Source organism: Xylocopa sonorina, unplaced genomic scaffold, assembly GCF_050948175.1.
Source record: "Xylocopa sonorina isolate GNS202 unplaced genomic scaffold, iyXylSono1_principal scaffold0014, whole genome shotgun sequence".
NCBI lineage: Eukaryota > Metazoa > Arthropoda > Insecta > Hymenoptera > Apidae > Xylocopa > Xylocopa sonorina.
The window spans coordinates 4,016,140-4,038,384 of NW_027490090.1; the positions used below are offsets into that span (position 1 = coordinate 4,016,140).

General features: G+C 33.2%; 2 protein-coding genes across 2 annotated transcripts; both read right to left on the reverse strand.

Annotated features, from left to right (window-relative positions):
• Positions 1–1,760: 1,760 nt before the first annotated feature.
• Positions 1,761–13,217, reverse strand: LOC143431829 (aldo-keto reductase family 1 member A1-like). Its single transcript, XM_076908783.1, has 4 exons — positions 13,118–13,217; positions 5,010–5,177; positions 3,748–4,101; positions 1,761–2,338 (listed from the first exon to the last, which is right to left on the reverse strand). Exons 1-4 carry the CDS (start codon positions 13,184–13,186, stop codon positions 1,964–1,966), a joined length of 966 nt encoding a protein of 321 aa, XP_076764898.1. The 5' UTR covers positions 13,187–13,217; the 3' UTR covers positions 1,761–1,963.
• A 3,700-nt stretch (positions 13,218–16,917) lies between these two features.
• LOC143431861 (protein angel-like) lies at positions 16,918–21,919 on the reverse strand. Its single transcript, XM_076908841.1, has 5 exons — positions 21,524–21,919; positions 21,281–21,459; positions 20,696–21,069; positions 17,625–17,871; positions 16,918–17,358 (listed from the first exon to the last, which is right to left on the reverse strand). Exons 1-5 carry the CDS (start codon positions 21,876–21,878, stop codon positions 16,975–16,977), a joined length of 1,539 nt encoding a protein of 512 aa, XP_076764956.1. The 5' UTR covers positions 21,879–21,919; the 3' UTR covers positions 16,918–16,974.
• Positions 21,920–22,245: the final 326 nt, after the last annotated feature.

A 22,245-nucleotide genomic window follows, 5' to 3' on the forward strand; every position in this document is an offset into this window, starting at 1 on the left:
TTCTATCGAAAGCAAACATTTCTAAAGCTTCCGTACTCCACTCATTTATTTAAAATATAGATAAAGATTTATTCTAAATATAGTGTAAAGTACAGAAGCTCTAGAAATGCTTGCTTCCTATAAAAGAGCCTCCAGAAATTTTTATCAAAGAATAAAAAAAGTCGTAGCAGAAAGCTAATTATTAACAAAAATTCCTAGAGGCATTTCTGTTCAAAGCAAACATTTCTAGAGCCTTTATATTCTGCTCTATATTTAAAATAAAAATTTCTAAGACTTTGAATTGCAGAAAATGGCCAGAAGTTTTTTTATTCTTCAAATAAATGCTTTTCTATCGAAAGCAAACATTTCCAAAGCTTCTGTACTCTTCTTATTTATTTGAAATATAGATGTAGATTTATTCTAAACATAGAACAGAGTACAGAAGCTTTAGAAGAGAAAAGTTTGCAGAAATTCTTGCTTTCGGTACAAAAGTTTCCAGAAATTCTTATAAATGCATTGTATTAATAAAAATACATTTTATAAATACATTAATATTAATCAAAATTTCTGGAACCTCTTATTTATTTTAGATATAGAACAGAGTACAGAAGCTCTAGAAATTATAGCTTTACGATAAAAAAGCCTCCTTCTGAAAGAATTTTTTATCAATGCATTTAGTCAGAGAATAAAAAAACCATAGCAAAAAGTTTCCAGCCAAATTCTGTAATTCAAGGCATTAAAAATTTTTATTTTACATATAGAGCAGAGTATGGAGGCTCTAGAAATATTTATTTTTAATAGAAAAGCCTCCAGAAATCTTTATTAATATCAATGTATATATAAAATGTATTTTTATCAATATAATGCATTTATAAAAATTTCTGGAAGCTTCTGTATCAGAAGTTAACATTTCTAGAGCCTCGATACACCTCTCTATATTTAAAATAAAAATTTCTAATGCCTCAAGTTACAGAAATTAACCAGAAACTTTACAAAGATGAAATAAAAATTTCTAATGCCTCAAATTTCATTTAAATCGCTATCAAATTATATTCAATATATCTAACTATGCTCTATTGCTCATCGTACACTGTTCGTACCCAGAATAAATATAAGAAATACCGTAATGCATAATTTATGCGGATATTTTCTTATTTCAGTGATCGTTAACAACCACAAGCTGGAATCGTTGCTCATTTTGGGAATGGGCGTACTCACTTACAACTACATACCCAATTTTATATCCGCTGCGTTTGAAGTTCTAGGATTAGTATAACTGTTAAATAATTTTTTGTACGCCAAAAGAAAAATTCTTAATGTCCATACGGATGTGTGGCGAGAGAGAAAAATGTGCTGATACGATCAATTTTCTGCCCTGCGCACCTCAAATTCATCACGAATACTTCTCCAGGCTGATCGTAAAGAAGAAACAAGCTTAAAATACAAACACGAGTCCATTATTCCCATCTCAACGAAGCGATTCACATTTTATTCATACTTTCTTCGATAATACAATTAAAATTAATTCTTACGTATCACCATTTCAATTATTATGTTTTATAGTAGAAAATGTAGTTGAGAAAAGCGAACTTGTACAAAAATATTGCTCTTATTTATATATTATTTATGATTTATCACTATCGAGAGAACTTTAAGTCCATTCGTAGCTAAGAAGACAGTTTTCTTCTTCAAATTATCGCGTAAAAAAAAATTTAACAAGCTTATAATTATTAAAAATATCATTCGAATCTTAAATCGATTCAAACGCAGACCTTTAATGTATGAAAAAATAGATTTACGCAGCTTTTGAAGACAGCGCCTCATATAATAGCTGTGCAATGAAACAAAGCTATGCGATCGATCCCAAAAAAAGAAATTCTGCTGTCTTCGCAAGCTTCTGCGCATAGAATTATCAAATATCCTTTCCGAGCATTGCGAACGAACCATTCTGAGCTCTTCTTTCTGTTACGGAGCCAAGAAACGTTCAGAAAGGGTATTGAGGATGATTTTTAACTCCTTTGAACATAGAGAAGTCCAAGATCCTCCCAGCCTTGTCCATATCGAGAGCTTTCAGCTGCTTCATGTCCTCCGCATCAAGTTCGAAGTCGAATATCTGTATATTCTCCTTGATCCTCTCTCGATTTGTGCTTTTTGGGATCACTACGATCCCCTGTTGCACGATGAATCTTAATAAGACCTGCGCTGGGGTCTTCTTGCGCTTCGCTGCTATTTTAAGCACCACATCGTTCTTCAGCATATCTGGAACTTGTTCCGCTTTGTTCAGGGATTTAACAAAACTGCGAGTGCCCAGCGATGAGTAGGCTGTTACAGGAATATTCTTCTCTCTGCAATATTTTACCTGAAAAATATTTTAATGATCAAGAATCTCAGCGATAGAGACTGATACTTGCTATTTTTAGTATAATAAGAAAGTTATGGTGTTTTTTAGAATATTGCTTTGTCGTATGAGATCCTTCTTACGCTAAGATCTTAAATTAAGAGAGAAAATGAAATCGTCTTAAGTATCCAAGGCGGAACTAAGTGATATGAGGTGTAACGCTTATACGATAGCGCATTACTCTGTTTCTAACATTGTTTTCGAGTCGTTGGGTTTCTTGGATATTGTAATTAGTTTAATCGATAAGTTATGCGATTGAGAAGCCTTACACGAGACCATTAGCTCTCTACGATTGCGAATAAAAGAGAAAAGTCACTTCGTAGGGTGTAAAAGATCTTAATATGTACATACAAAGCGATATCAAGTGATTTCCTAAGAAAAGTAGAGAAAAAGACAATTTTTTCAGTCAAGACTTTCACTTACGAGAAAGTTAACTTTGAACGTCTGTTGAATATGTGAGTATACTGTTACGGACAAAGTTTGATTCCTCGAGAGCGATTCTCTTGTCAGCATTGCTCGATTACTCAATGCTCGCAAGAGTATTGTTCTTAAAGAACTGTACTTCATCCGTAAACCCTGTAACAATTTAATAACGCATAAAGTACAGTTCCTCGAGAGCTGTACTTTATCCATAACAGTGTACGACCACTTGCGATCGGTTATTTACTTAAGTTTCATTCTATATTTTCATAACGGATCACTTGGTGTCCATTTGTGCATCGACAATGAGCTTAATCTGCTCTAATTTAGTGTACGACACTAAATAGCACTTGTTCGAGCCAGAGAACTTCAAATAGAAGACCAATTGTTAAACGTTTACATGGATTGTTAAGTCTAAAGAGTACAATTTAAGTCTTTTTATATGTAAAACTATGCTTTTTACGATGAGAGAAGCTCTACATATTTTATAATCATACATTTTGCGCGAATTGATCCATTTTTGTACCAAAATAGGCTCTCACGATAAATTGGTGGCCTACTTTACCATCTCACGGAACTTATCCATCGCTTAGTCCTTGTAAACCTTCTCTTCTCGCTTAAAACACATTCGAGCATCGTACAGTGTATTAATTTTGCAAGTATACACCGTGTGACGTTAATAATCTAACATGAAAGCCGTGAAAGCTTAAAAAATGGGGGCAAATAGGCTCTAATAAGTTCCTAGTCATGTTTTTGCATCATTTCAAGAAATCTCCTTGTAAATATCGCCTGATAAGATGTATTTATTATTGTTTCTCAACTGATTTTCGTTTCTTTGATGAAATATGAAGAAACAAATTGCCAACAGTCTGTAAAACTCAAGTTTTAATCGCATTTCTTCAAGTCAAATCTCTGCAACTTAGTATTTTTATGTAAAAAAAAAGTTTTACCAGTTCTCGTTGCTGGAAATAAACGTGCAACTCGATCTGCAGCATCGAGACCTTCAATTTCGCGTGCTTCAACACGTTCTCTATCTGCGAGATGTTGAAATTCGACAGCCCAATCGCTTTGGTCCGACCGCATTCCACTTGCCTCTCCATTTCTGCCCAAATCTTCACGTGATCCGTGGTGCAATCGACCTTTATCTGTCCCTGGTCATCCATGGGGAACATGTTGTCCCTGCTCGACTCGAAACTGAACGGTACGTGGACCAAATACAGGTCCACGTAGTCCAATTGCAAGCATTGCAGGGACCTTTTCATCCAGTACTCTACGTCCTCTGGTCTGTTCCCCACAGGAGGCACCTGTAAACAAATCTTGACTCAAAATAGGCTACGATTAAGTACTTTGCAAGTTTCTATGCTGCTGCGCACAATTTATTTATCAACATATTGAGTAATTCATCGTTTCTCTATGGGTCTCCTCTTTCATTTTGGTCTCGATGCGAACCAATATTGATTATAGAATTTTTTTTTTGAGGAAATTACATCCAATCGTTGGAAAATTAATGAGAATGAGCAACTAAATGAATAAATGATGTGGAAAGTGGTGAATATTTGGAATTCTGGTCAGTAATGACTCTGAAAGCCAAAGTAGAAGACATATTCGTAATACAATATCCAGGATAATGGAAATTCAGACACTGAGATGCATTCTTTATATTGGCTGTTGCAAAATGGTGGCACAAAAAGTAGGATTATCGATTACACTCGTCCATTCTCTGAAAGATCATTGCATTACAGATTCTTCTTAGGGAAAAATTGTTCTTAAGTCACATTTTTCTTTTTAATTTGTAGAATCAACCCACAAACTTTCTTTTTATCGACTGTGCAACAAGTTTCAGACGCCCTGTTGTAACATTAGTCGGTAATTTATGATCCATGGATCACTAAATTACCAATTTGAGGATTTCAAGAGTTTTGTTCTCACTTTTTCTTAAATTATACAATACAAAACAGTTGATTTTTCATTTTTCAACTTATATCCTAAATATTTATTGATCAACGGTCAAATATGAGTAGATATTCCAGTAATTTCTCACAATTTTTGTCTTTTCTTCGACTACAACTTCTACATCTGTGCCTGAGTCTCAACAAAAGTCATATTTGGATCAATTGCGGCTTATAGGATTGAAGATTGCTTGAAGATTGACAAACTACAGCAACGTGCAAAGCAGAAGACAAAATTAAAGAACATAAGTTGTTAATGTCACCTTCGTAACGATGAAGATCTCCGATCGTTTCAGTTTACCAGAATCGAACCACTTTTTAAGGATGTTGCCAATTGCGCTTTCATTCTGGTACGCCGCAGCTGTGTCTATGTGCCTGTACCCAGCTTCCAGAGCAACGTTCAAGGCGTCTTGTAGTTCCTTCTCGGTTGCCTTAAACGTAACAAAATACAGTTTTTAGTTAAACGAATGTGGGATCTGAAACAGCAATCTTACATCAACAACTAGGAAAATTGAGTACTACGATTTGCAGTAAGCTGTTTACGTGGACTACATCTGTTCTTACGTAATCCAAAGGCTACACTTTGAGTCGTTATACTTCGATGGAAGTAGAAATCTGATAACTGCAATTTTCTAAGCGAACCGCCTTAGTTTATTGCACTCTGTAGCCCTCGTCGAGGGACCAGACACAGAGTGACTCTGCAATATTTAGTTATATCGACTTCTTTGTGCTGAAAACTACATCCCATAATGCATTAAGCAAAGAAATTTCTCTGGATCCTTACTGAGATGGAAGTAAAAATTGATTTGTAGTAAACTGTTTACTTGGACTACATCTGTTCTTACGTAATCCAAAGGCTACACTTTGGGTCGTTATACTTCGATGGAAGTAGAAATCTGATAACTGCAATTTTCTAAGCGAACCACCTTAGTTTATTGCACTCTGTAGCCCTCGTCGAGGGACCAGACACAGAGTGACTCTGCAATATTTAGTTGTATCGACTTCTTCGTGCTGAAAACTACATTCCATAATGCATTAAGCAAAGAAATTTTCCCTGGAGAACCAGCTTGCCACGCAAGATACAGCTTTCTTTTCTTTTTCAATCGTTGCGCTGTGCACGACTGGGTTTTCTCTTGCCCTACCAGCATTTCTGATTTAGTACAGGTAACTCTGCTATAACACGGTAGTTAGGGTCCTAGAAAATGCAGTGTTGTGTGAAACCGTGTTGTATTATACCCAGTGCTAGTACAAAAAGGGGGGTTGCGTTCCAAAAACTTATTAAAAACAAATAGTTTTCTTTAATTCTACATAAACAACTTAATTTTTATTAAAAATATAAATGTACGTATAACACAAAGCAGAAAAAAAAAGACAAAAAATATTATTTTAATCTAACGCGACTCTAATTTAATGAATTTCTTCGTTGTTACTGCTCAGTATAATCTCAACCAAGAACGTTTTTTCAGTGGAATGATATCGCCTTCACTTTCAGAACTTTTTTCTTTATTTAAAGTTTTTGTATCTTCTCCTCTCTTAAAAAAATCTGTAATTGTACTTTGCTTGCTGGTTCTTACCAGGTAATTGTAAATTTCTCGATATGGAGCTGGACAGTTTTGCAGCTCCCTTTTGAATTTTCGACTTCTTTCAGTGGAAGGGTCTGTATTTAAGAAAAATGACTCGAGATTTTCAGCCAAGCTTAGACCTTCTTGTAATTTTTTAAATCAAATTCCACGCAGCGGCACACCTTGAAGCGTGGCGCACAGCTTTCTATACGCGCATGCGCGCAAAATTCAAATTCCACGCAGTAACGCACTTCGAAGCGTTGCGCGCAGTTTTCTATGCGCGCATGCGCGCAACAATCAAATTCCACGCAGCGGCACACCTTGAAGCGTGACGCACAGCTCTCTATGCGCGCATGCGCGCGCGAATTAAATACCACGCACTGGCGCGCCGCTGCTCATTCTCCCTCGAACCGTCGCGCGCGACTTTCTATGCGCGCAACATTCAAATGCCACATTACTATTTCTCGCAAGAAGCAAGGAAATTTGCAATACTTTGGATACCAATGACAAGATTTCAGCATCCAATTGTAATAAAGATAATTGAGAACGTTTCTCGTCCATTCCTCGAAACAATTTTAGAGAATCACGTGAAACAAAAATTTGAAAAATATAGATCGCTATTAACAAATACAATATTGTACTTTCCTCTTATTGATCGTTAATTTTTTACACATTCTTATAAACCACCTTTCGGTAGAATAACTTCGTTGTCGGTTCGATTTTGCTTGTACTCAGACTAGGTGATTGCTATAAAAATGTTAAAAAATTATTTAATTTAATTAAAAACTTATTTTCTTGTCGTTTTTTTAATGTTAAATCATTAACTGCACAATCTTTAGGACAGCAAGCCTCGTCACGGCTGTAGAAGAACAGTATTGTATAAAAGTTTATGCAGTTTTCTTATCGTGTTGTAGAAGGCTATCTGTACTTGCTACAATTATTTACACTGTGTTTAAGTTTGTAGTAAATGGTATCAGCTGTTGACAAAATAGCAAGATATCACTGACTGCTGATAAAATGAAACATTCTTAGTTATAATTTCTACATTAATAAATAATCGTTTCATGAATTATTATCTGGACCGTTTACTTTGAAAATGGTGCAAATCCATTTTTTTTTAGTTTTGAGAAAATTGCATGTCAGCAGATTTGACGATTAAAAAATATAAGTTAATTATGCGAAGTCTGATAATATAATTTGATTATAGAAATTTCTTTTAGACGAATTTAACTAAAATAATTGACAATTTCCAGGCTACAAATGAACTTACACCACTTTCATAATTACTCAATTGTAAATATCATTTAATTTCAATTTTTAAATGTGCCTATAATTATGAAAATGGTCCAAGTCGATTCAAACTTGAAGAACAACATTTTCGTATGAAATTCACGCAAAATTTCCTATTCATAATAAATTTCCATTAATCGAGACTGATAAAATTCTAAATAAAAAGGTCGCATAATGCAAAAATATTTTTTAATTCATTCAAATGCCATTCATTGAATATCTCAATGCACAAATAACAAATATTTTGTTTATAAATAATAACAGGTTTAAAAATAAAATAGGATTAGCACTTTTTTTTATTACAAACGTTAATTATATTTATATATCGTTAAACTTGACAGAAGATATTGGTATTATTCATTATTTATGCTGTTCATTATTTATGGCAGTGTTTTGAAATAATTATGATGCCTCGAAGGCATAGAAGGTAATAGCTGCTGCATATTCTCGTATTTCTCGTTTGCAATAGACTTGGCATCGTGGTGCAACCATTTAAATCGACCAAAGCACTGATATTTTCCAAGATATCAAATACCAACTAGTTATAAACAAAATGTTTACACTAAATTCAGCATAGATTACTGTCACATCTCAATTTTTTCAAAAAAGGACTTACCAGACCGCTTTCAAAATAAACAGTCCATCTAAAATTATTATTATTATTATTATATTATGGTATTAACACTTGTTGTTAATTTAAACGTAAGTACTGAATAAGAAAATGGCAATAACGTGAAAAAATGACACGAAAAGGAACGAAATCTTTGTTCTTTAGGACGTTTGGACCCTTCTTTCAATATAATTGCCATAATTTTCAAGGTTTTCTTAACTTTTCTGTGATGAATGTTCCTTTCAAAATTGCATTTTTTATAGATATTTGCTTCTTGATGCCAAATTCCCTTAAAAAACAATTCTTGCACCTGAGTTCGACTTAGAAACGATTAAAGGGCTGCCTACAAAAGACAATAAAACGTCCTTTGGGACGTTTGGACCCTTCTTTCAATATAATTGCCTAAATTTTCAAGGTTTTCTTAACTTTTCTGTGATGAATGTTCATTTCAAAATTGCATTTTTTATAGATATTTGCTTCTTGATGCCAAATTCCCTTAAAAAACAATTCTTGCACCTGAGTTCGACTTAGAAACGATTAAAGGGCTGCCTACAAAGGACAATAAAACGTCCTTTGGGACGTTTGGACCCTTCTTTCAATATAATTGCCTAAATTTTCAAGGTTTTCTTAACTTTTCTGTGATGAATGTTCATTTCAAAATTGCATTTTTTATAGATATTTGCTTCTTGATGCCAAATTCCTTTAAAAAACAATTCTTGCACCTGAGTTCGACTTAGAAACGATTAAAGGGCTGCCTACAAAAGACAATAAAACGTCCTTTGGGACGTTTGGACCCTTCTTTCAATATAATTGCCATAATTTTCAAGGTTTTCTTAACTTTTCTGTGATGAATGTTCCTTTCAAAATTGCATTTTTTATAGATATTTGCTTCTTGATGCCAAATTCCCTCAAAAAACAATTCTTGCACCTGAGTTCGACTTAGAAACGATTAAAGGGCTGCCTACAAAAGACAATAAAACGTCCTTTGGGACGTTTGGACCCTTCTTTCAATATAATTGCCATAATTTTCAAGGTTTTCTTAACTTTTCTGTGATGAATGTTCATTTCAAAATTGCATTTTTTATAGATATTTGCTTCTTGGTGCCAAATTCCCTTAAAAAACAATTCTTGCACCTGAGTTCGACTTAGAAACGATTAAAGGGCTGCCTACAAAGGACAATAAAACGTCCTTTGGGACGTTTGGACCCTTCTTTCAATATAATTGCCATAATTTTCAAGGTTTTCTTAACTTTTCTGTGATGAATGTTCCTTTCAAAATTGCATTTTTTATAGATATTTGCTTCTTGATGCCAAATTCCCTTAAAAAACAATTCTTGCACCTGAGTTCGACTTAGAAACGATTAAAGGGCTGCCTACAAAGGACAATAAAGCAACAATCGAGTGAACAATATCAACAGTACTTTCATATTTCGTTTTCTAAAGTTAATACTTGCGTTTGTTAAAAATTTTCCAGTTTATCTGTCGCAAACGACGGATTCTCGCAGTGAAACAAAGTTTACGCGTAAGTTGCGAGCAATAACAACCTCTTGCGCCTATTTTGGGAACTGTAATCGTTTTCCTGGAAATGCCGCGTTGCTAATGCGACTCGTTTTCTCGCCTACTAATTGGCTCGATGATTTACGAGCGAGATTTAACATTGAAAATAGAAAAACCCGATTTTTCGCGCTCGTTCTTTTTCGACTGCGATTGCAGTGTCGTATTTACGGCCGTGAGAGCAATCCTGTTATCTGTTCCTCCTTTTTCTTCCGTTTGCAGTCTCGCAGTTACGTAACTGCTGGTACTTCCCAGTGCAACTAAGTCCAGAATAATCTGCTCGACCTTGGTGCAATGTTGCGCTACGTGCGATTAAAGTTGCTCTTTTCCGTCATCGAATGTTATTCTCGACACGACTCACGTTGAAACTGCTTTTTAGCTGATTTTACAGTTTACTTTATTTTACGTGTTTGGTTTTATTCTTTATTTGTTTTTATTGTCGCAACACGACTCACGTTGAAACTGCTTTTTAGCTGCTTTTACAGTTTACATTATTTTACGTGTTTGGTTTTATTATTTATTTGTTTTTATTGTCGCAATACGACTCACGTTGAAACTGTTTTTTAGCTGCTTTTACAGTTTACTTTATTTTATAGTTTACTTTATTTTATTCTTTACTTGATTTTATTGTCGATATTGATTTATGTTGCTGTGTCTACTCAACCAGAGGCTTCATATTTCTTTCTAATATTATGTAAAAATTGTATTTTTCCTTCATCGAATGGTATTTGCAACACGATGCATGTTGAAACTGCTTTTTAGCTGATTTTACAGTTTACTTTATTTTACGTGTCTGGTTTTATTCTCTATTTGATTTTATTGTCGCAACACGATTCACGTTGCAACTGTTTTTTAGCTGCTTTTACAGTTTACTTTATTTTATATGTTTGGTTTTATTTTTTAGTTGATTTTATTGTCGATATTGATTTATGTTGCTGTGTCTACTCAACCAGAGGCTTCATATTTCTTTCTAATATTATATAAAAATTGTACTTTTCCTTCATCGAATGTTATTCTCGACACGACTCGTGTTGAAACTGCTTTTTAGCTGATTTTACAGTTTACTTTATTTTATCCTTTACTTGAGTTTATTGTCGATATTGATTTATGTTGCTGTGTCTACCCAACCAGAGATTTTTCAAATAATTTAATTTAATAATCTTTCTAATATTATATAAAAATTGTACTTTTTTGTCATCGAACACGTTATTTGCAATATGACTCACGTTGAAACTGTTTTTTAGCTGATTTTATAGTTTACTTTATTTTATATATTTGATTTTATTCTTTATTTGTTTTTATTGTCGCAACACGATTCACGTTGAAACTGTTTTTTAGCTGATTTTATAGTTTGCTTTATTTTATGTGTTTGGTTTTATTCTTTATTTGATTTTGTCCAATCAGAGGCTTCATCTTCGTTTTTTAATATTATATTTCTAACATTTTATTCCTATTTTCTAATATTATATTTATTTTTTAATTTTATATTTTTAATACTTTATTTTTATTTTCCAATATTTTATTTTTATCTTCTAATATTTTATTTGTATTCTCTAATTGTATATTTCTAATACTTTATTTTTATTTTCTAATATTTTATTTGCATCTTCTAATATCATATTTCTAATATTTTATTTTTATTTCCTAATATTAAATTTCTAGCATTTTATTTTTATTTTCTAATTTTATATATCTAATTCTTTATTCTTATTTTCTAATATTATATTTTTATTTTCTGATATTATATTTCTAATATTTTATTTTTATTCTCTAATATTATATTCTTACTTTCTGATATTATATTTCCAATATTTTATTTTTATTTCCTGATATTAAATTTCTAATATTTTATTTTGATTCTCTAATATTATATTTCTAACATTTTATTTTTATTTCCTAATATTAAATTTCTAGCATTTTATTTTTATTTTCTAACTTTATATTTCTAATTCTTTATTCTTATTTTCTAATATTATATTTTTATTTTCTGATATTATATTTCTAATATTTTATTTTGATTCTCTAATATTATATTCTTACTTTCTGATATTATATTTCCAATATTTTATTTTTATTTCCTGATATTAAATTCCTAATATTTTATTTTTATTCCCTAATATTATATTTTTCTGACATTATATTTCCAATATTTTATTTTTACTTTCTAATATTAAATTTCCAATATTTTTTTTTAATTTTCTAATATTATTTTTTGACAGAAAAAAGTAACAACCAAATTTGTTATTGTTCTAACACGAAATCCCTTCTTATTTGGAACTGTTTCACATTTTCATTCGATTCTCCGTCAAAAATACTAAATAATTGTACTTTTACAGAATTTTTTAACATGTTTAAGATAATAACAATAATATTAATAATTTAATAACAATAACAATTAAAAATAATAATTTAATTCTCCGTTAAAAATATTACATGATTGTAGTATTTTTTTTTTAATTCTTTAACGTGTTTAAAATAATAATAATAATAATAATAATAATAATAATAATAATAATAATAATAATAATAATATAATAATAATTAAAAATAATAATTTGATTCTCCGTTAAAAATACTAAATGATTGTATTTTTTGCAGAATTTTTTAACACGTTCAAGATATTAACAATAATATTAATAATATAATAGTATTAATAATTAAAAATAATAATTTACTTTTCTGTTAAAAATACTACATGATTGTAGCATTTTTTTTAGAATTCTTCAGCGCGTTTAAAGTAAGAATAATAATAATAATAATAATATAATAATAATTAAAAATAATAATTTGATTCTCTGTAAAAAATATTACATAATTGTAGTATTTCTTTAAGAATTTTGTAACACGTTTAAAATAATAATAATAATATTAATAATAATATGATAATAATAATAATAATAATAATAATAATTAAAAATAATAATTTGATTCTCCATTAAAAATACTACATGACTGTGCTTTTTTAGAATTTTTCAAGGCGTTTAAGATAATAACAATAATAATAATAATATAATAATAACAATTAAAAATAGTAATTTTACTCTCAGTAAAAAATACAAGAATCATGTAATATTTTTTTCAGAATTTTTCAACGTATTTAAAATAATAACAACAATATTAATAATATAATAATAATAATAATAATAATAATAATTAACACATTGATGCACATTTTTAATTTTACAATCGCCCTCAGAAAAATTTTTTTTTTCAATTATTTATAACTGCCAGATGAAATGAAGTATGTTTGGAAGTGAAAATCATCAAATTTGACCAAAAACAGTTTTTTCCAAAGAAACTTTCGACGGCTATGGACGTCATTTGCGTGTACGAGTTAAAAATGAATAACAATTACCTGCCAAGTGCCAAAACCAATGACTGGCATCGACTGCCCGTTGGGAAGCAGAATTGTTTTCTTCTCCATCGCATCTGCACACCAAGAGAACCGTTAACTGACTGAATTCTCGTTTTCCATCACTCAGAGCGACTTTACTTTCACATTTAAGCGTTCACGCTCGATCTTGCTGCTCGATCAGGCGGATATTTCGTCCCGTGAACCGTTCCCTCGAAAAACAAGAAGGTCACACGTGTTTTTCAGTATCGAAGGTTTAAATTTACCGTTCTCAGAAGAAAATACCTTTATTTGAACATTTTATTTGAAGTAACATTAAATGTATGACCTTTTTTTGCTGATTTAAGAACGCCATTGGGTTGTTGTAGATCAGAGTTTTTTAAATTGTGGCTGGCGACTTTAATTTTATATTTTTAACACTTTATTTTTATTTTTATCTTCTAATATTATATTTCTAATATTTTATTTTTATTCTCTGATATTAAATTTCTAATATTTTATTTGTATCCCTTATTTTTTATTTCTAATACTTTATTATTACTTTTTAATATTATATTTTTATTTTTCTGATATTACATTTCTAATATTTTATTTTTATTCTCTAATATTGTATTTTTAATTTCTGATATTAAATTTCTAATATTTTATTTTTATTCTCTAATATTATATTTTTATTTTTTCTCATATTATATTTCCAATATTATATTTTTATTTTTTCTCATATTATATTTCCAATATTTTATTCTTATTTTCTGATATTATATTTCCAATATTTTATTTTTATTTCCTAATATTAAATTTCTAATGTTTTATTTTTATTTTTTAATATTTTATTTTTATCTTCCAATATTAAATTCCTAATATTTTATTTTTATTCTCTAATATTATATTTTTATTTTTCTGATATTATATTTTTATTTTCTGATATTAAATTTCTAATATTTTATTTTTATTCTCTAATATTGTATTTTTATTTTCCTGATATTAAATTTCTAATATTTTATTTTTATTCTCTAATATTATATTTTTATTTTTCTGGTATTAAATTTCTAATATTTTATTTTTATTTCCTGATATTAAATTTCTAATATTTTATTTTTATTCTCTAATATTATATTTTTATTTTTCTGATATTATATTTCCAATATTTTATTTTTATTTTCTGATATTATATTTCCAATATTTTATTTTTATTTCCTAGTATTAAATTTCTAATGTTTATTTTCATTTTTTAATATTTTATTTTTATCTTCCAATATTAAATTTCTAATATTTTATTTTTATTTCCTAATATTAAATTTCTAATATTTTATTTGGGGTCGCTAAAAATTATTTTTGTTATTGTATTACATTTTTGTATTGTTTTATGTCTTAATATGTAAAATTCAAGTTAATTGGGATGGCTAAAAATTCTTTTTATTATTATATTACGTTTTTATCAGAAATTTTCACGTCGTCTTATGTCACTAAATAAAAAATTCAAATTAATGGACTTACAGAAAATTCTTTTTACTGTTGTATTACGTTTTTATTGGACATTTTTATGTTGCTTTACGTCTCGAAATGAAAAATTCAAGTCAATTGGGGTCGCAAAAAATTCTTTTCTTTATTATATTTTATTTCTATTGAAAATTTTCATATTGTCTTATATCTTATAATGAAATTCAAGTTAATTGGAATCGTAAAAAATTCTTTTCTTTATTGCATTTTATTTTATTAGAAATTTTCACGTTATCTTATGTCTTTAAATGAATAATTCAAATTAATGGAGTTACAGAAAATTATTTTTATTATTGTATTATATTTTTATAAACTACGCATTTTTATAAGCTACGCAGTGACGCGCAGCTTTCTATGCGCGCAAATTTCAAATTTTACACAGCAACGCAGTTCGAAGCGTTGCGCGCATGCGCGCAAATTTCAAATTCCATACAGCAACGCACTTCGAAGCGTCGCGCGCAACATTCAAATGCCACACAGCGACTCGTCTCGAAGCGTCTCGCGCATGCGTGCAGGAATTAACATCACACAGTGGCGCGCGTAGCTTTCCTTACGCGCATGCGCTCAACAATCAAATGCCACGCAGTGGCGCGCCTCGAAGCGTCTCGCGCATGCGCACAAGAATTAACATCACACAGTGGCGCGCGTAGCTTTCCTTACGCGCATGCGCCCAACAATCAAGTCACACAGTGGCGCGTCTCGAAGCGTCGCGCGCATGCGTGCAGGAATTAACATCACGCCCTGACGTACACAGCTTTCCTTACGCGCATGCGCTCAACAATCAAATGCCACGCAGTGGTGCGCCTCGAAGCGTCTCGCGCATGCGCACAAGAATTAACATCACACAGTGGCGCGCGCAGCTTCCCATACGCGCATGCGCTCAACAATCAAATGCCACGCAGTGGCGCGCCTCGAAGCGTCTCGCGCATGCGTACAAGAATTAACATCACACAGTGGCGCGCGTAGCTTTCCTTACGCGCATGCGCTCAACAATCAAATGCCACGCAATGATGCGCCTCGAAGCGTCTCGCGCATGCGCACAAGAATTAACATCACACAGTGGCGCGCGCAGCTTCCCATACGCGCATGCGCGCAACATTCAAACGCCACGTTACTACTCTTTCTCGCAAAAAGTAAAGAAATTTCCATTATTTTGAAAACCAATGACAAAATTTACGCATGCAATTATAATGTAGACAATTGAGAACGTTTCTCGTTCATTTCTCGAAACAATTTTAGAAAATCACGTGAAATACAAATTTGAAAAGTATAAATTGTTATTGACAAATACAATATTGTACTTTTCCCTTATTAATCGCTTCCAAAATTGATATTAAACAATGTTTGAAGGAATTAAACGTAAATTACAGTTTATCGTCACTGGATACCTCAAATAATAATTTGATAAAAATAACAATATGACAAAATATATAATTTTATAAAATAATAATTTGATAATTAAGCTAATTTTGTACTAATTTCACAGTAATTTAATCACCAATCACGTGGTGGCCCTTATAATAAATATATTAAATGAATTTACAGAAACTTATACCTGTAATCATCATGGCACTAAAAAATCTGACGTTGGAAATCCAAAGAAGTCGTGGAAAACTGTGAACACAGAAAGAAATATTAAACGAACGTCTACATATTTTCCATACGTAAATGAACAACATTTACCATTCATTCGCTGCTTCCGCAGAGTTTGAAAATAACAAACATCAAGTCGTTGAGCTCTAAGCGGATAATTTTAAGTATCGCACAGAAAAATGAATAACTTTTTGTTGCGCAGAAACTAAATACCGTTTAACATCTCAAATTTATTGTACAATAAAGTGCTACAAACCAATGATTCTCTTTCTACCGTTTATAATAAATTAGGCAAAGCAACAGGCAGCGAGGGATCAAACGTCTCAGTAAACTTCGAAGGATGAAAAGAAAAACTTGTACCAGTCTGATCGTCTAACATTAAAAAATAAATATGATCACAAGAAGGAGAACGAAAGAAAGAGTGCGAAGATGGAACAACTGCGGACCAACACATTGCTCGCAGTGAGAAGAGCTCCGTACATTAATTCAATAAGTTTAATTAAATATTTGGGTCTACGCGCGAAACACTATTGGCCACTCTGCTCATCGAAGATCCTAACGAACTAGAGAGAGAAAAGAAGGAACCACTTTCTCAATATTTTAAACAAAATAACGTAGCTATATTCTATACATTATCTCTATGTCTCTTCGTACATTTAATATAAAAAATTCTTCTGTACATGTTTTATGCGTACGCCTGTATCTGTATGCGTGTGTATGTGTGTGTAGACTCCGTACTATATTATTAATCGTAATGTAAAATGGCTCTAATATGTTCTCTTGTGTACTTTAAACGTAGCCCCTAAACAGAAGTGGTCACTGCCAATCGCAAAATTTGGTATCGCAGGTAAACCGTTGCACTCCGTAGTCGTTGGCAATCTGTATTTCTCAAGGAGTTCCAGGTCGCTGTAGAAGATGTAGTCGACAGTGATCCATTCGCCTTGGTTCGTGGTGGCTTCTGACTCTCCGTGGCAATTCTGGTGTGTGTAAACGCTTTTGAAGTAGAACGGATGGGTCAGGATGCCAGAGCAGAATTGCACACGATAGCCATGGACAATCTCTATCGTCTGGACATCAGTCGTGTCCAGATTCACTTCGCAGGGATCGGTCGAGTTCTTCTCTTCTACCACTATATGTTCACTATTCTCCAACTGTAACAGAAGAAGTTTATTCTGTGAAGCAACACATTTCTATTAGACATTTCTACAGCGATGGAATATAACAATTTTTTAGAGATATCGTTCTTCGAACATTTTCAGGAATTTTGTTTCTATATGGTTTTGGGTTCTTCGAATTCTCTGCCGTTGGAAGAAATTTTCTGACTGAGAGATATTAGTAATATTGCTGAAAGATTGTTAGTTGATTAGTTGCGTTATTAGAAAAGATTAAAGGTCTTCAACAATAAGAGAAAACGTACCATCACTCTGTCCGTTCCTTCTCCGCTCAATCTGTGCTTTAATACATTATAGTGTTGACAGTTGTCCGTGATACAGAGTCGAGGTGGGATAAGGGAATTTGGTAAAGACCGATAGTCGGTTAGTTCAAGGTTTTTCCCTTTCCCTTGGTACTTGAATATTCCCTCGATGATGAACCTGTACACCCCGGATTGGGGCTTCAGGTTGAAGTCACCTGCTAGTATTATTGGAAGGTACTTCGGACCAGACCTGTTTGTAACAGATGACAAAATCATTGCTTCGTTATTTTAATTGTTCGTTTTGAAATAAAGGAGAGAAAGAGGAAGAGAGTAAGTGAATAGCGAGTGAGTGAGTGAGTGAGTGACTGACTGAGAGAAACAGTGAGAGAGAGTGTGTGTGAAAGAGAAAGAGAAAGAGAGAGAGAGTGAGAGAGAATTGAGAGAGAGAGTGAGAGAGACTGAGAGAGAATTGAGAGAGAGAGAGAGAGAGAGAGAGAGAGAGAGAGAGTGAGAGAGAATTGAGAGAGAGAGAGAGAGAGAGTGAGAGAGAATTGAGAGAGAGAGTGAGAGAGAATTGAGAGAGAGAGTGAGAGAGAATTGAGAGAGAGAGAGAGAGAGAGAGAGAGAGAGAGAGAGAGAGTGAGAAAGAGAGAGAGTGAGAGAGAGAGAGAGAGTGAGAGAGAATTGAGAGAGAGAGAGTGAGAGAGACTGAGAGAGAATTGAGAGAGAGAGAGAGAGAGAGAGAGAGAGAGTGAGAGAGAATTGAGAGTGAGAGAGAGAGAGAGAGTGAGAAAGAGAGACTGAGAGAGAATTGAGAGAGAGAGAGAGAGAGAGAGAGAGAGAGAGAGAGAGAGAGAGAGAGAGAATTGAGAGAGAAAAGCCTTTTAAGTTCGAGAAGATTGAGAACCATTGTTTTCGTGGTTCTTAATTGCGAAAAGATTGAGAACCACTGCTTTGGTGTTTCCTAAATTCGAAAAGAATGAAAACCACTGGTTTAGTATCTTTTGAATTCTAAAAGATTCAGAACTTTGTTCTTGATCTTGTTTCTTAACTGTGACGAGACTTGCTGTCCTAAAGATTGTGCAGTTAATAATTTAACATTAAAAAAATGACAAGAAAATAATTTTTTAATTAAAATTTAAATTAAATAATTTTTTAATTAAAATTTAAATTAAATAATTTTTTAACATTTTTATAATAATCATCTAGTCTTAGTACAAGCAAAATCGAACCGACAACGAAGTTACTCTACCGAAAGGTGGTTTATAAAAATGTATAAAAAATTAGCGATCAATAAAAGGAAAGTACAATATTGTATTTGTTAATAGCGATCTATATTTTTCAAATTTTTGTTTCACGTGATTCTTTAAAATTGTTTCGAGGAATGGACGAGAAACGTTCTCAATTATCTTTATTATAATTGGATGCTGAAATCTTGTCATTGGTATCCAAAGTATTGCGAATTTCTTTGCTTCTTGCGAGAAATAGTAATGTGGCATTTGAATGTTGCGCGCATAGAAAGTCGCGCGCGACGGTTCGAGGGAGAATGAGCAGCGGCGCGCCAGTGCGTGGTATTTAATTCGCGCGCGCATGCGCGTATAGAGAGCTGTGCGTCACGCTTCAAAGTGTGCCGCTGCGTGGAATTTGATTGTTGCGCGCATGCGCGCATAGAAAACTGCGCGCAACGCTTCGAAGTGCGTTACTGCGAGGAATTTGAATTTTGCGCGCATGCGCGTATAGAAAGCTTTGCGCCACGCTTCAAAATGTGCCGCTGCGTGGAATTTGATTTAAAAAATTACAAGAAGGCCTAAGCTTAGCTGAAAATCTCGAGTCATTTTTCTTAAATACAGACCCTTCCACTGAAAGAAGTCGAAAATTCAAAAGGGAGCTGCAAAACTGTCTAGCTCCATATCGAGAAATTTACAATTACCTGGTAAGAACCAGCGAGCAAAGTACAATTACAGATTTTTTTAAGAGGGGAGAAGATACAAAAACTTTAAATAAAGAAAAAAGTTCTGAAAGTGAAGGCGATATCATTCCACTGAAAAAACGTTCTTGGTTGAGATTATACTGAGCAGTAACAACGAAGAAATTCATTAAATTAGAGTTACGTTAGATTAAAATAATATTTTTTGTCTTTTTTTTTTGCTTTGTGTTATACGTACATTTATATTTTTAATAAAAATTAAGTTGTTTATGTAGAATTAAAGAAAACTATTTGTTTTTAATAAGTTCTTGGAACGTAACCCCCCTTTTTGTACTAGCACTGGGTATAATACAACACGGTTTCACACAACACAGCATTTTCTAGGACCCTAACTACCGTGTTATAGCAGAGTTACCTGTACTAAATCAGAAATGCTGGTAGGGCAAGAGAAAACCCAGTTGTGCACAGCGCAATGATTCAAAAAGAAAAGAAAGCTTTATCCTGCGTGGCAAGCTGGTTCTCCAGGGAAAATTTCTTTGCTTAATGCATTATGGGATGTAGTTTTCAGCACGTAGAAGTCGATACAACTAAATATTGCAGAGTCACTCTGTGTCTGGTCCCTCGATGAGGGCTACAGAGTGCAATAAACTAAGGTGGTTCGCTTAGAAAATTGCAGTTATCAGATTTCTACTTCCATCGAATTATAAGAACCCAAAGTGTAGCCTTTGGGTTACGTAAGAACAGATGTAGTCCAAGTAAACAGCTTACTACAAATCAATTTTTACTTCCATCTCAGTAAAGATCCAGAGAAATTTCTTTGCTTAATGCATTATGAGATATAGTTTTCAGCACGTAGAAGTCGATACAACTAAATATTGCAGAGTCACTCTGTGTCTGGTCCTCGATGAGGGCTACAGAGTGCAATAAACTAAGGTGGTTCGCTTAGAAAATTGCAGTTATCAGATTTCTACTTCCATCGAATTATAAGAACCCAAAGTGTAGCCTTTGGGTTACGTAAGAACAGATGTAGTCCACATAAACAGCTTACTACAAGTCGCAGGGATCAACGCAGCATTTTCTAGGAATCCAACTTACATTATAAGAGAATTTACCTGTACTGAAAGACACTATAAAAAAGATTACTCACATTGTATTCTCCAAGAAGGCGATTCTCTCGATTTCTGCTAACAGAAGTTGCGTTTGACCCAATCTCACATCGTTTCTCCTCGGATTGTAAAGTAAATGAGTGGTGGCGACCACCAATTGTATCTCAGGGTTCCCTTTAACCGCCAGTTTAGCAACGATCCCCACATTGTCTCTGCTCAACAATTCTATGCCTGATTGGTAGAGTTCGATCTTCGCGTAGTCCACCAAAATGAACTGGTCTGAACGATACAGGAACAACAAACCGTCCCTTTTGTCATTCGTCCGTTTCTTGTACAAGTAGTTGTAGCCCACCTCTTTCAGCGGTGGCAAAAACTCTGGCAGATGCTCTTCTTGCATCTCTTGCAGGCAAATCACCTAAAAAGTTACGCACAAGCCTCTTAAGCACCCTTTTTTCCAACTCCAACAAGAGTTTCGAGATTTCATTGGCAACAAAAGTCACGACAACCGTTCAACGTTTTTCTAGTAATCACCTAGTCTAAGTACAAGCAAAATCGAACCAACAACGAAGCTATTCTATCGATAGGCGGTTGATAAAAATGTATAAATAATTATCAAGCGAACTAACATTGGCCTGCGCTGCTAAAATCTCTTGCAAGAGAAGCTGCCTCCTAATTTTCCAAGATAGCGCACGCTTGTCATGCTCCTTGTACAGAAACGGATACGTTTCCAGCAGATACTGTGCTAGAATGTTGAAGGATAGTACTCTCAGAATAAAAGAGTCTTCAGAATTAGAGGTCAGCTTCTCTGGAAAAACGATACAGTAAATGTCGAGTTACGCGTCTTTCGCTCAATCAGAGACTGTCTTTACCTTTCTTGACTCGTTTCCACTGCCTCATCGCTTTGTATCTCTGCTTGTCAGTCAAGTATTTGTCTTTCACGAACATCGTCGTCTCAGCACAAGCATTCGTTCCAAGCACGGACGGCTGAACGTTGCTCTCGCACGCCATGCTCTCTGATTGAAACATCAACGGGATCTCGTAATTGTTACTGGAATTGTAATACAGCTCCGTGAACGGCTCCACTGGCGACTGATTCACCTTCTGCGGACTCGAGTTCGCCATTATTCCCATTAAGTTGCAGCAGGACGATGTAAATCGCTCGGATATCGAGGCGCTCTTACAGAAATTCCTCAGCAATGCCTGTTTCGCTGTTAATCCGGACATACACGGCGAAAACGGGATAATATGGTAGCAGTGATTCTGCGAACACACCAAAGTATTCATTTATACGTATGCCCGTGTGTGTATTCATCGTTTTGCATATAAACTTCGAATGTTCTTAAGAGGCGATATAAATTACGTGTTGCGTCGTAAATAATTACTGCGGTTAAAAACAATATGGTTGCAGTGATTCTGCGAACATACAAAAGTATTAATTTATATATATGTGTATGCGTCCGTGTGTGTATCAAATTTTTTGCACATAAAATTCCAATGCGTTCGAGAGGCATATAAATCATGTATTTCGTCGTAAACAATTACTACGATTGAAAATAACAACGTGATTTATAGGGAAATGGAAATTGAGAGA

Excerpts from the sequence above, each read along its gene's own strand:
- LOC143431829 (XM_076908783.1), bottom strand. The coding sequence starts at position 13,186 with ATGGAGAAGAAAACAATTCTGCTTCCCAACGGGCAGTCGATGCCAGTC. Across the intron at positions 4,102-5,009 it reads AGATCTTCATCGTTACGAAG|GTGCCTCCTGTGGGGAACAG; the intron begins GTGACATTAACA and ends ATTTGTTTACAG. Across the intron at positions 2,339-3,747 it reads ATTTCCAGCAACGAGAACTG|GTAAAATATTGCAGAGAGAA; the intron begins GTAAAACTTTTT and ends AATATTTTTCAG.
- LOC143431861 (XM_076908841.1), bottom strand. The coding sequence starts at position 21,878 with ATGTCCGGATTAACAGCGAAACAGGCATTGCTGAGGAATTTCTGTAAG. Across the intron at positions 21,070-21,280 it reads TTTTAGCAGCGCAGGCCAAT|GTGATTTGCCTGCAAGAGAT; the intron begins GTTAGTTCGCTT and ends GTAACTTTTTAG. Across the intron at positions 17,359-17,624 it reads AAGGAACGGACAGAGTGATG|TTGGAGAATAGTGAACATAT; the intron begins GTACGTTTTCTC and ends CTTCTGTTACAG.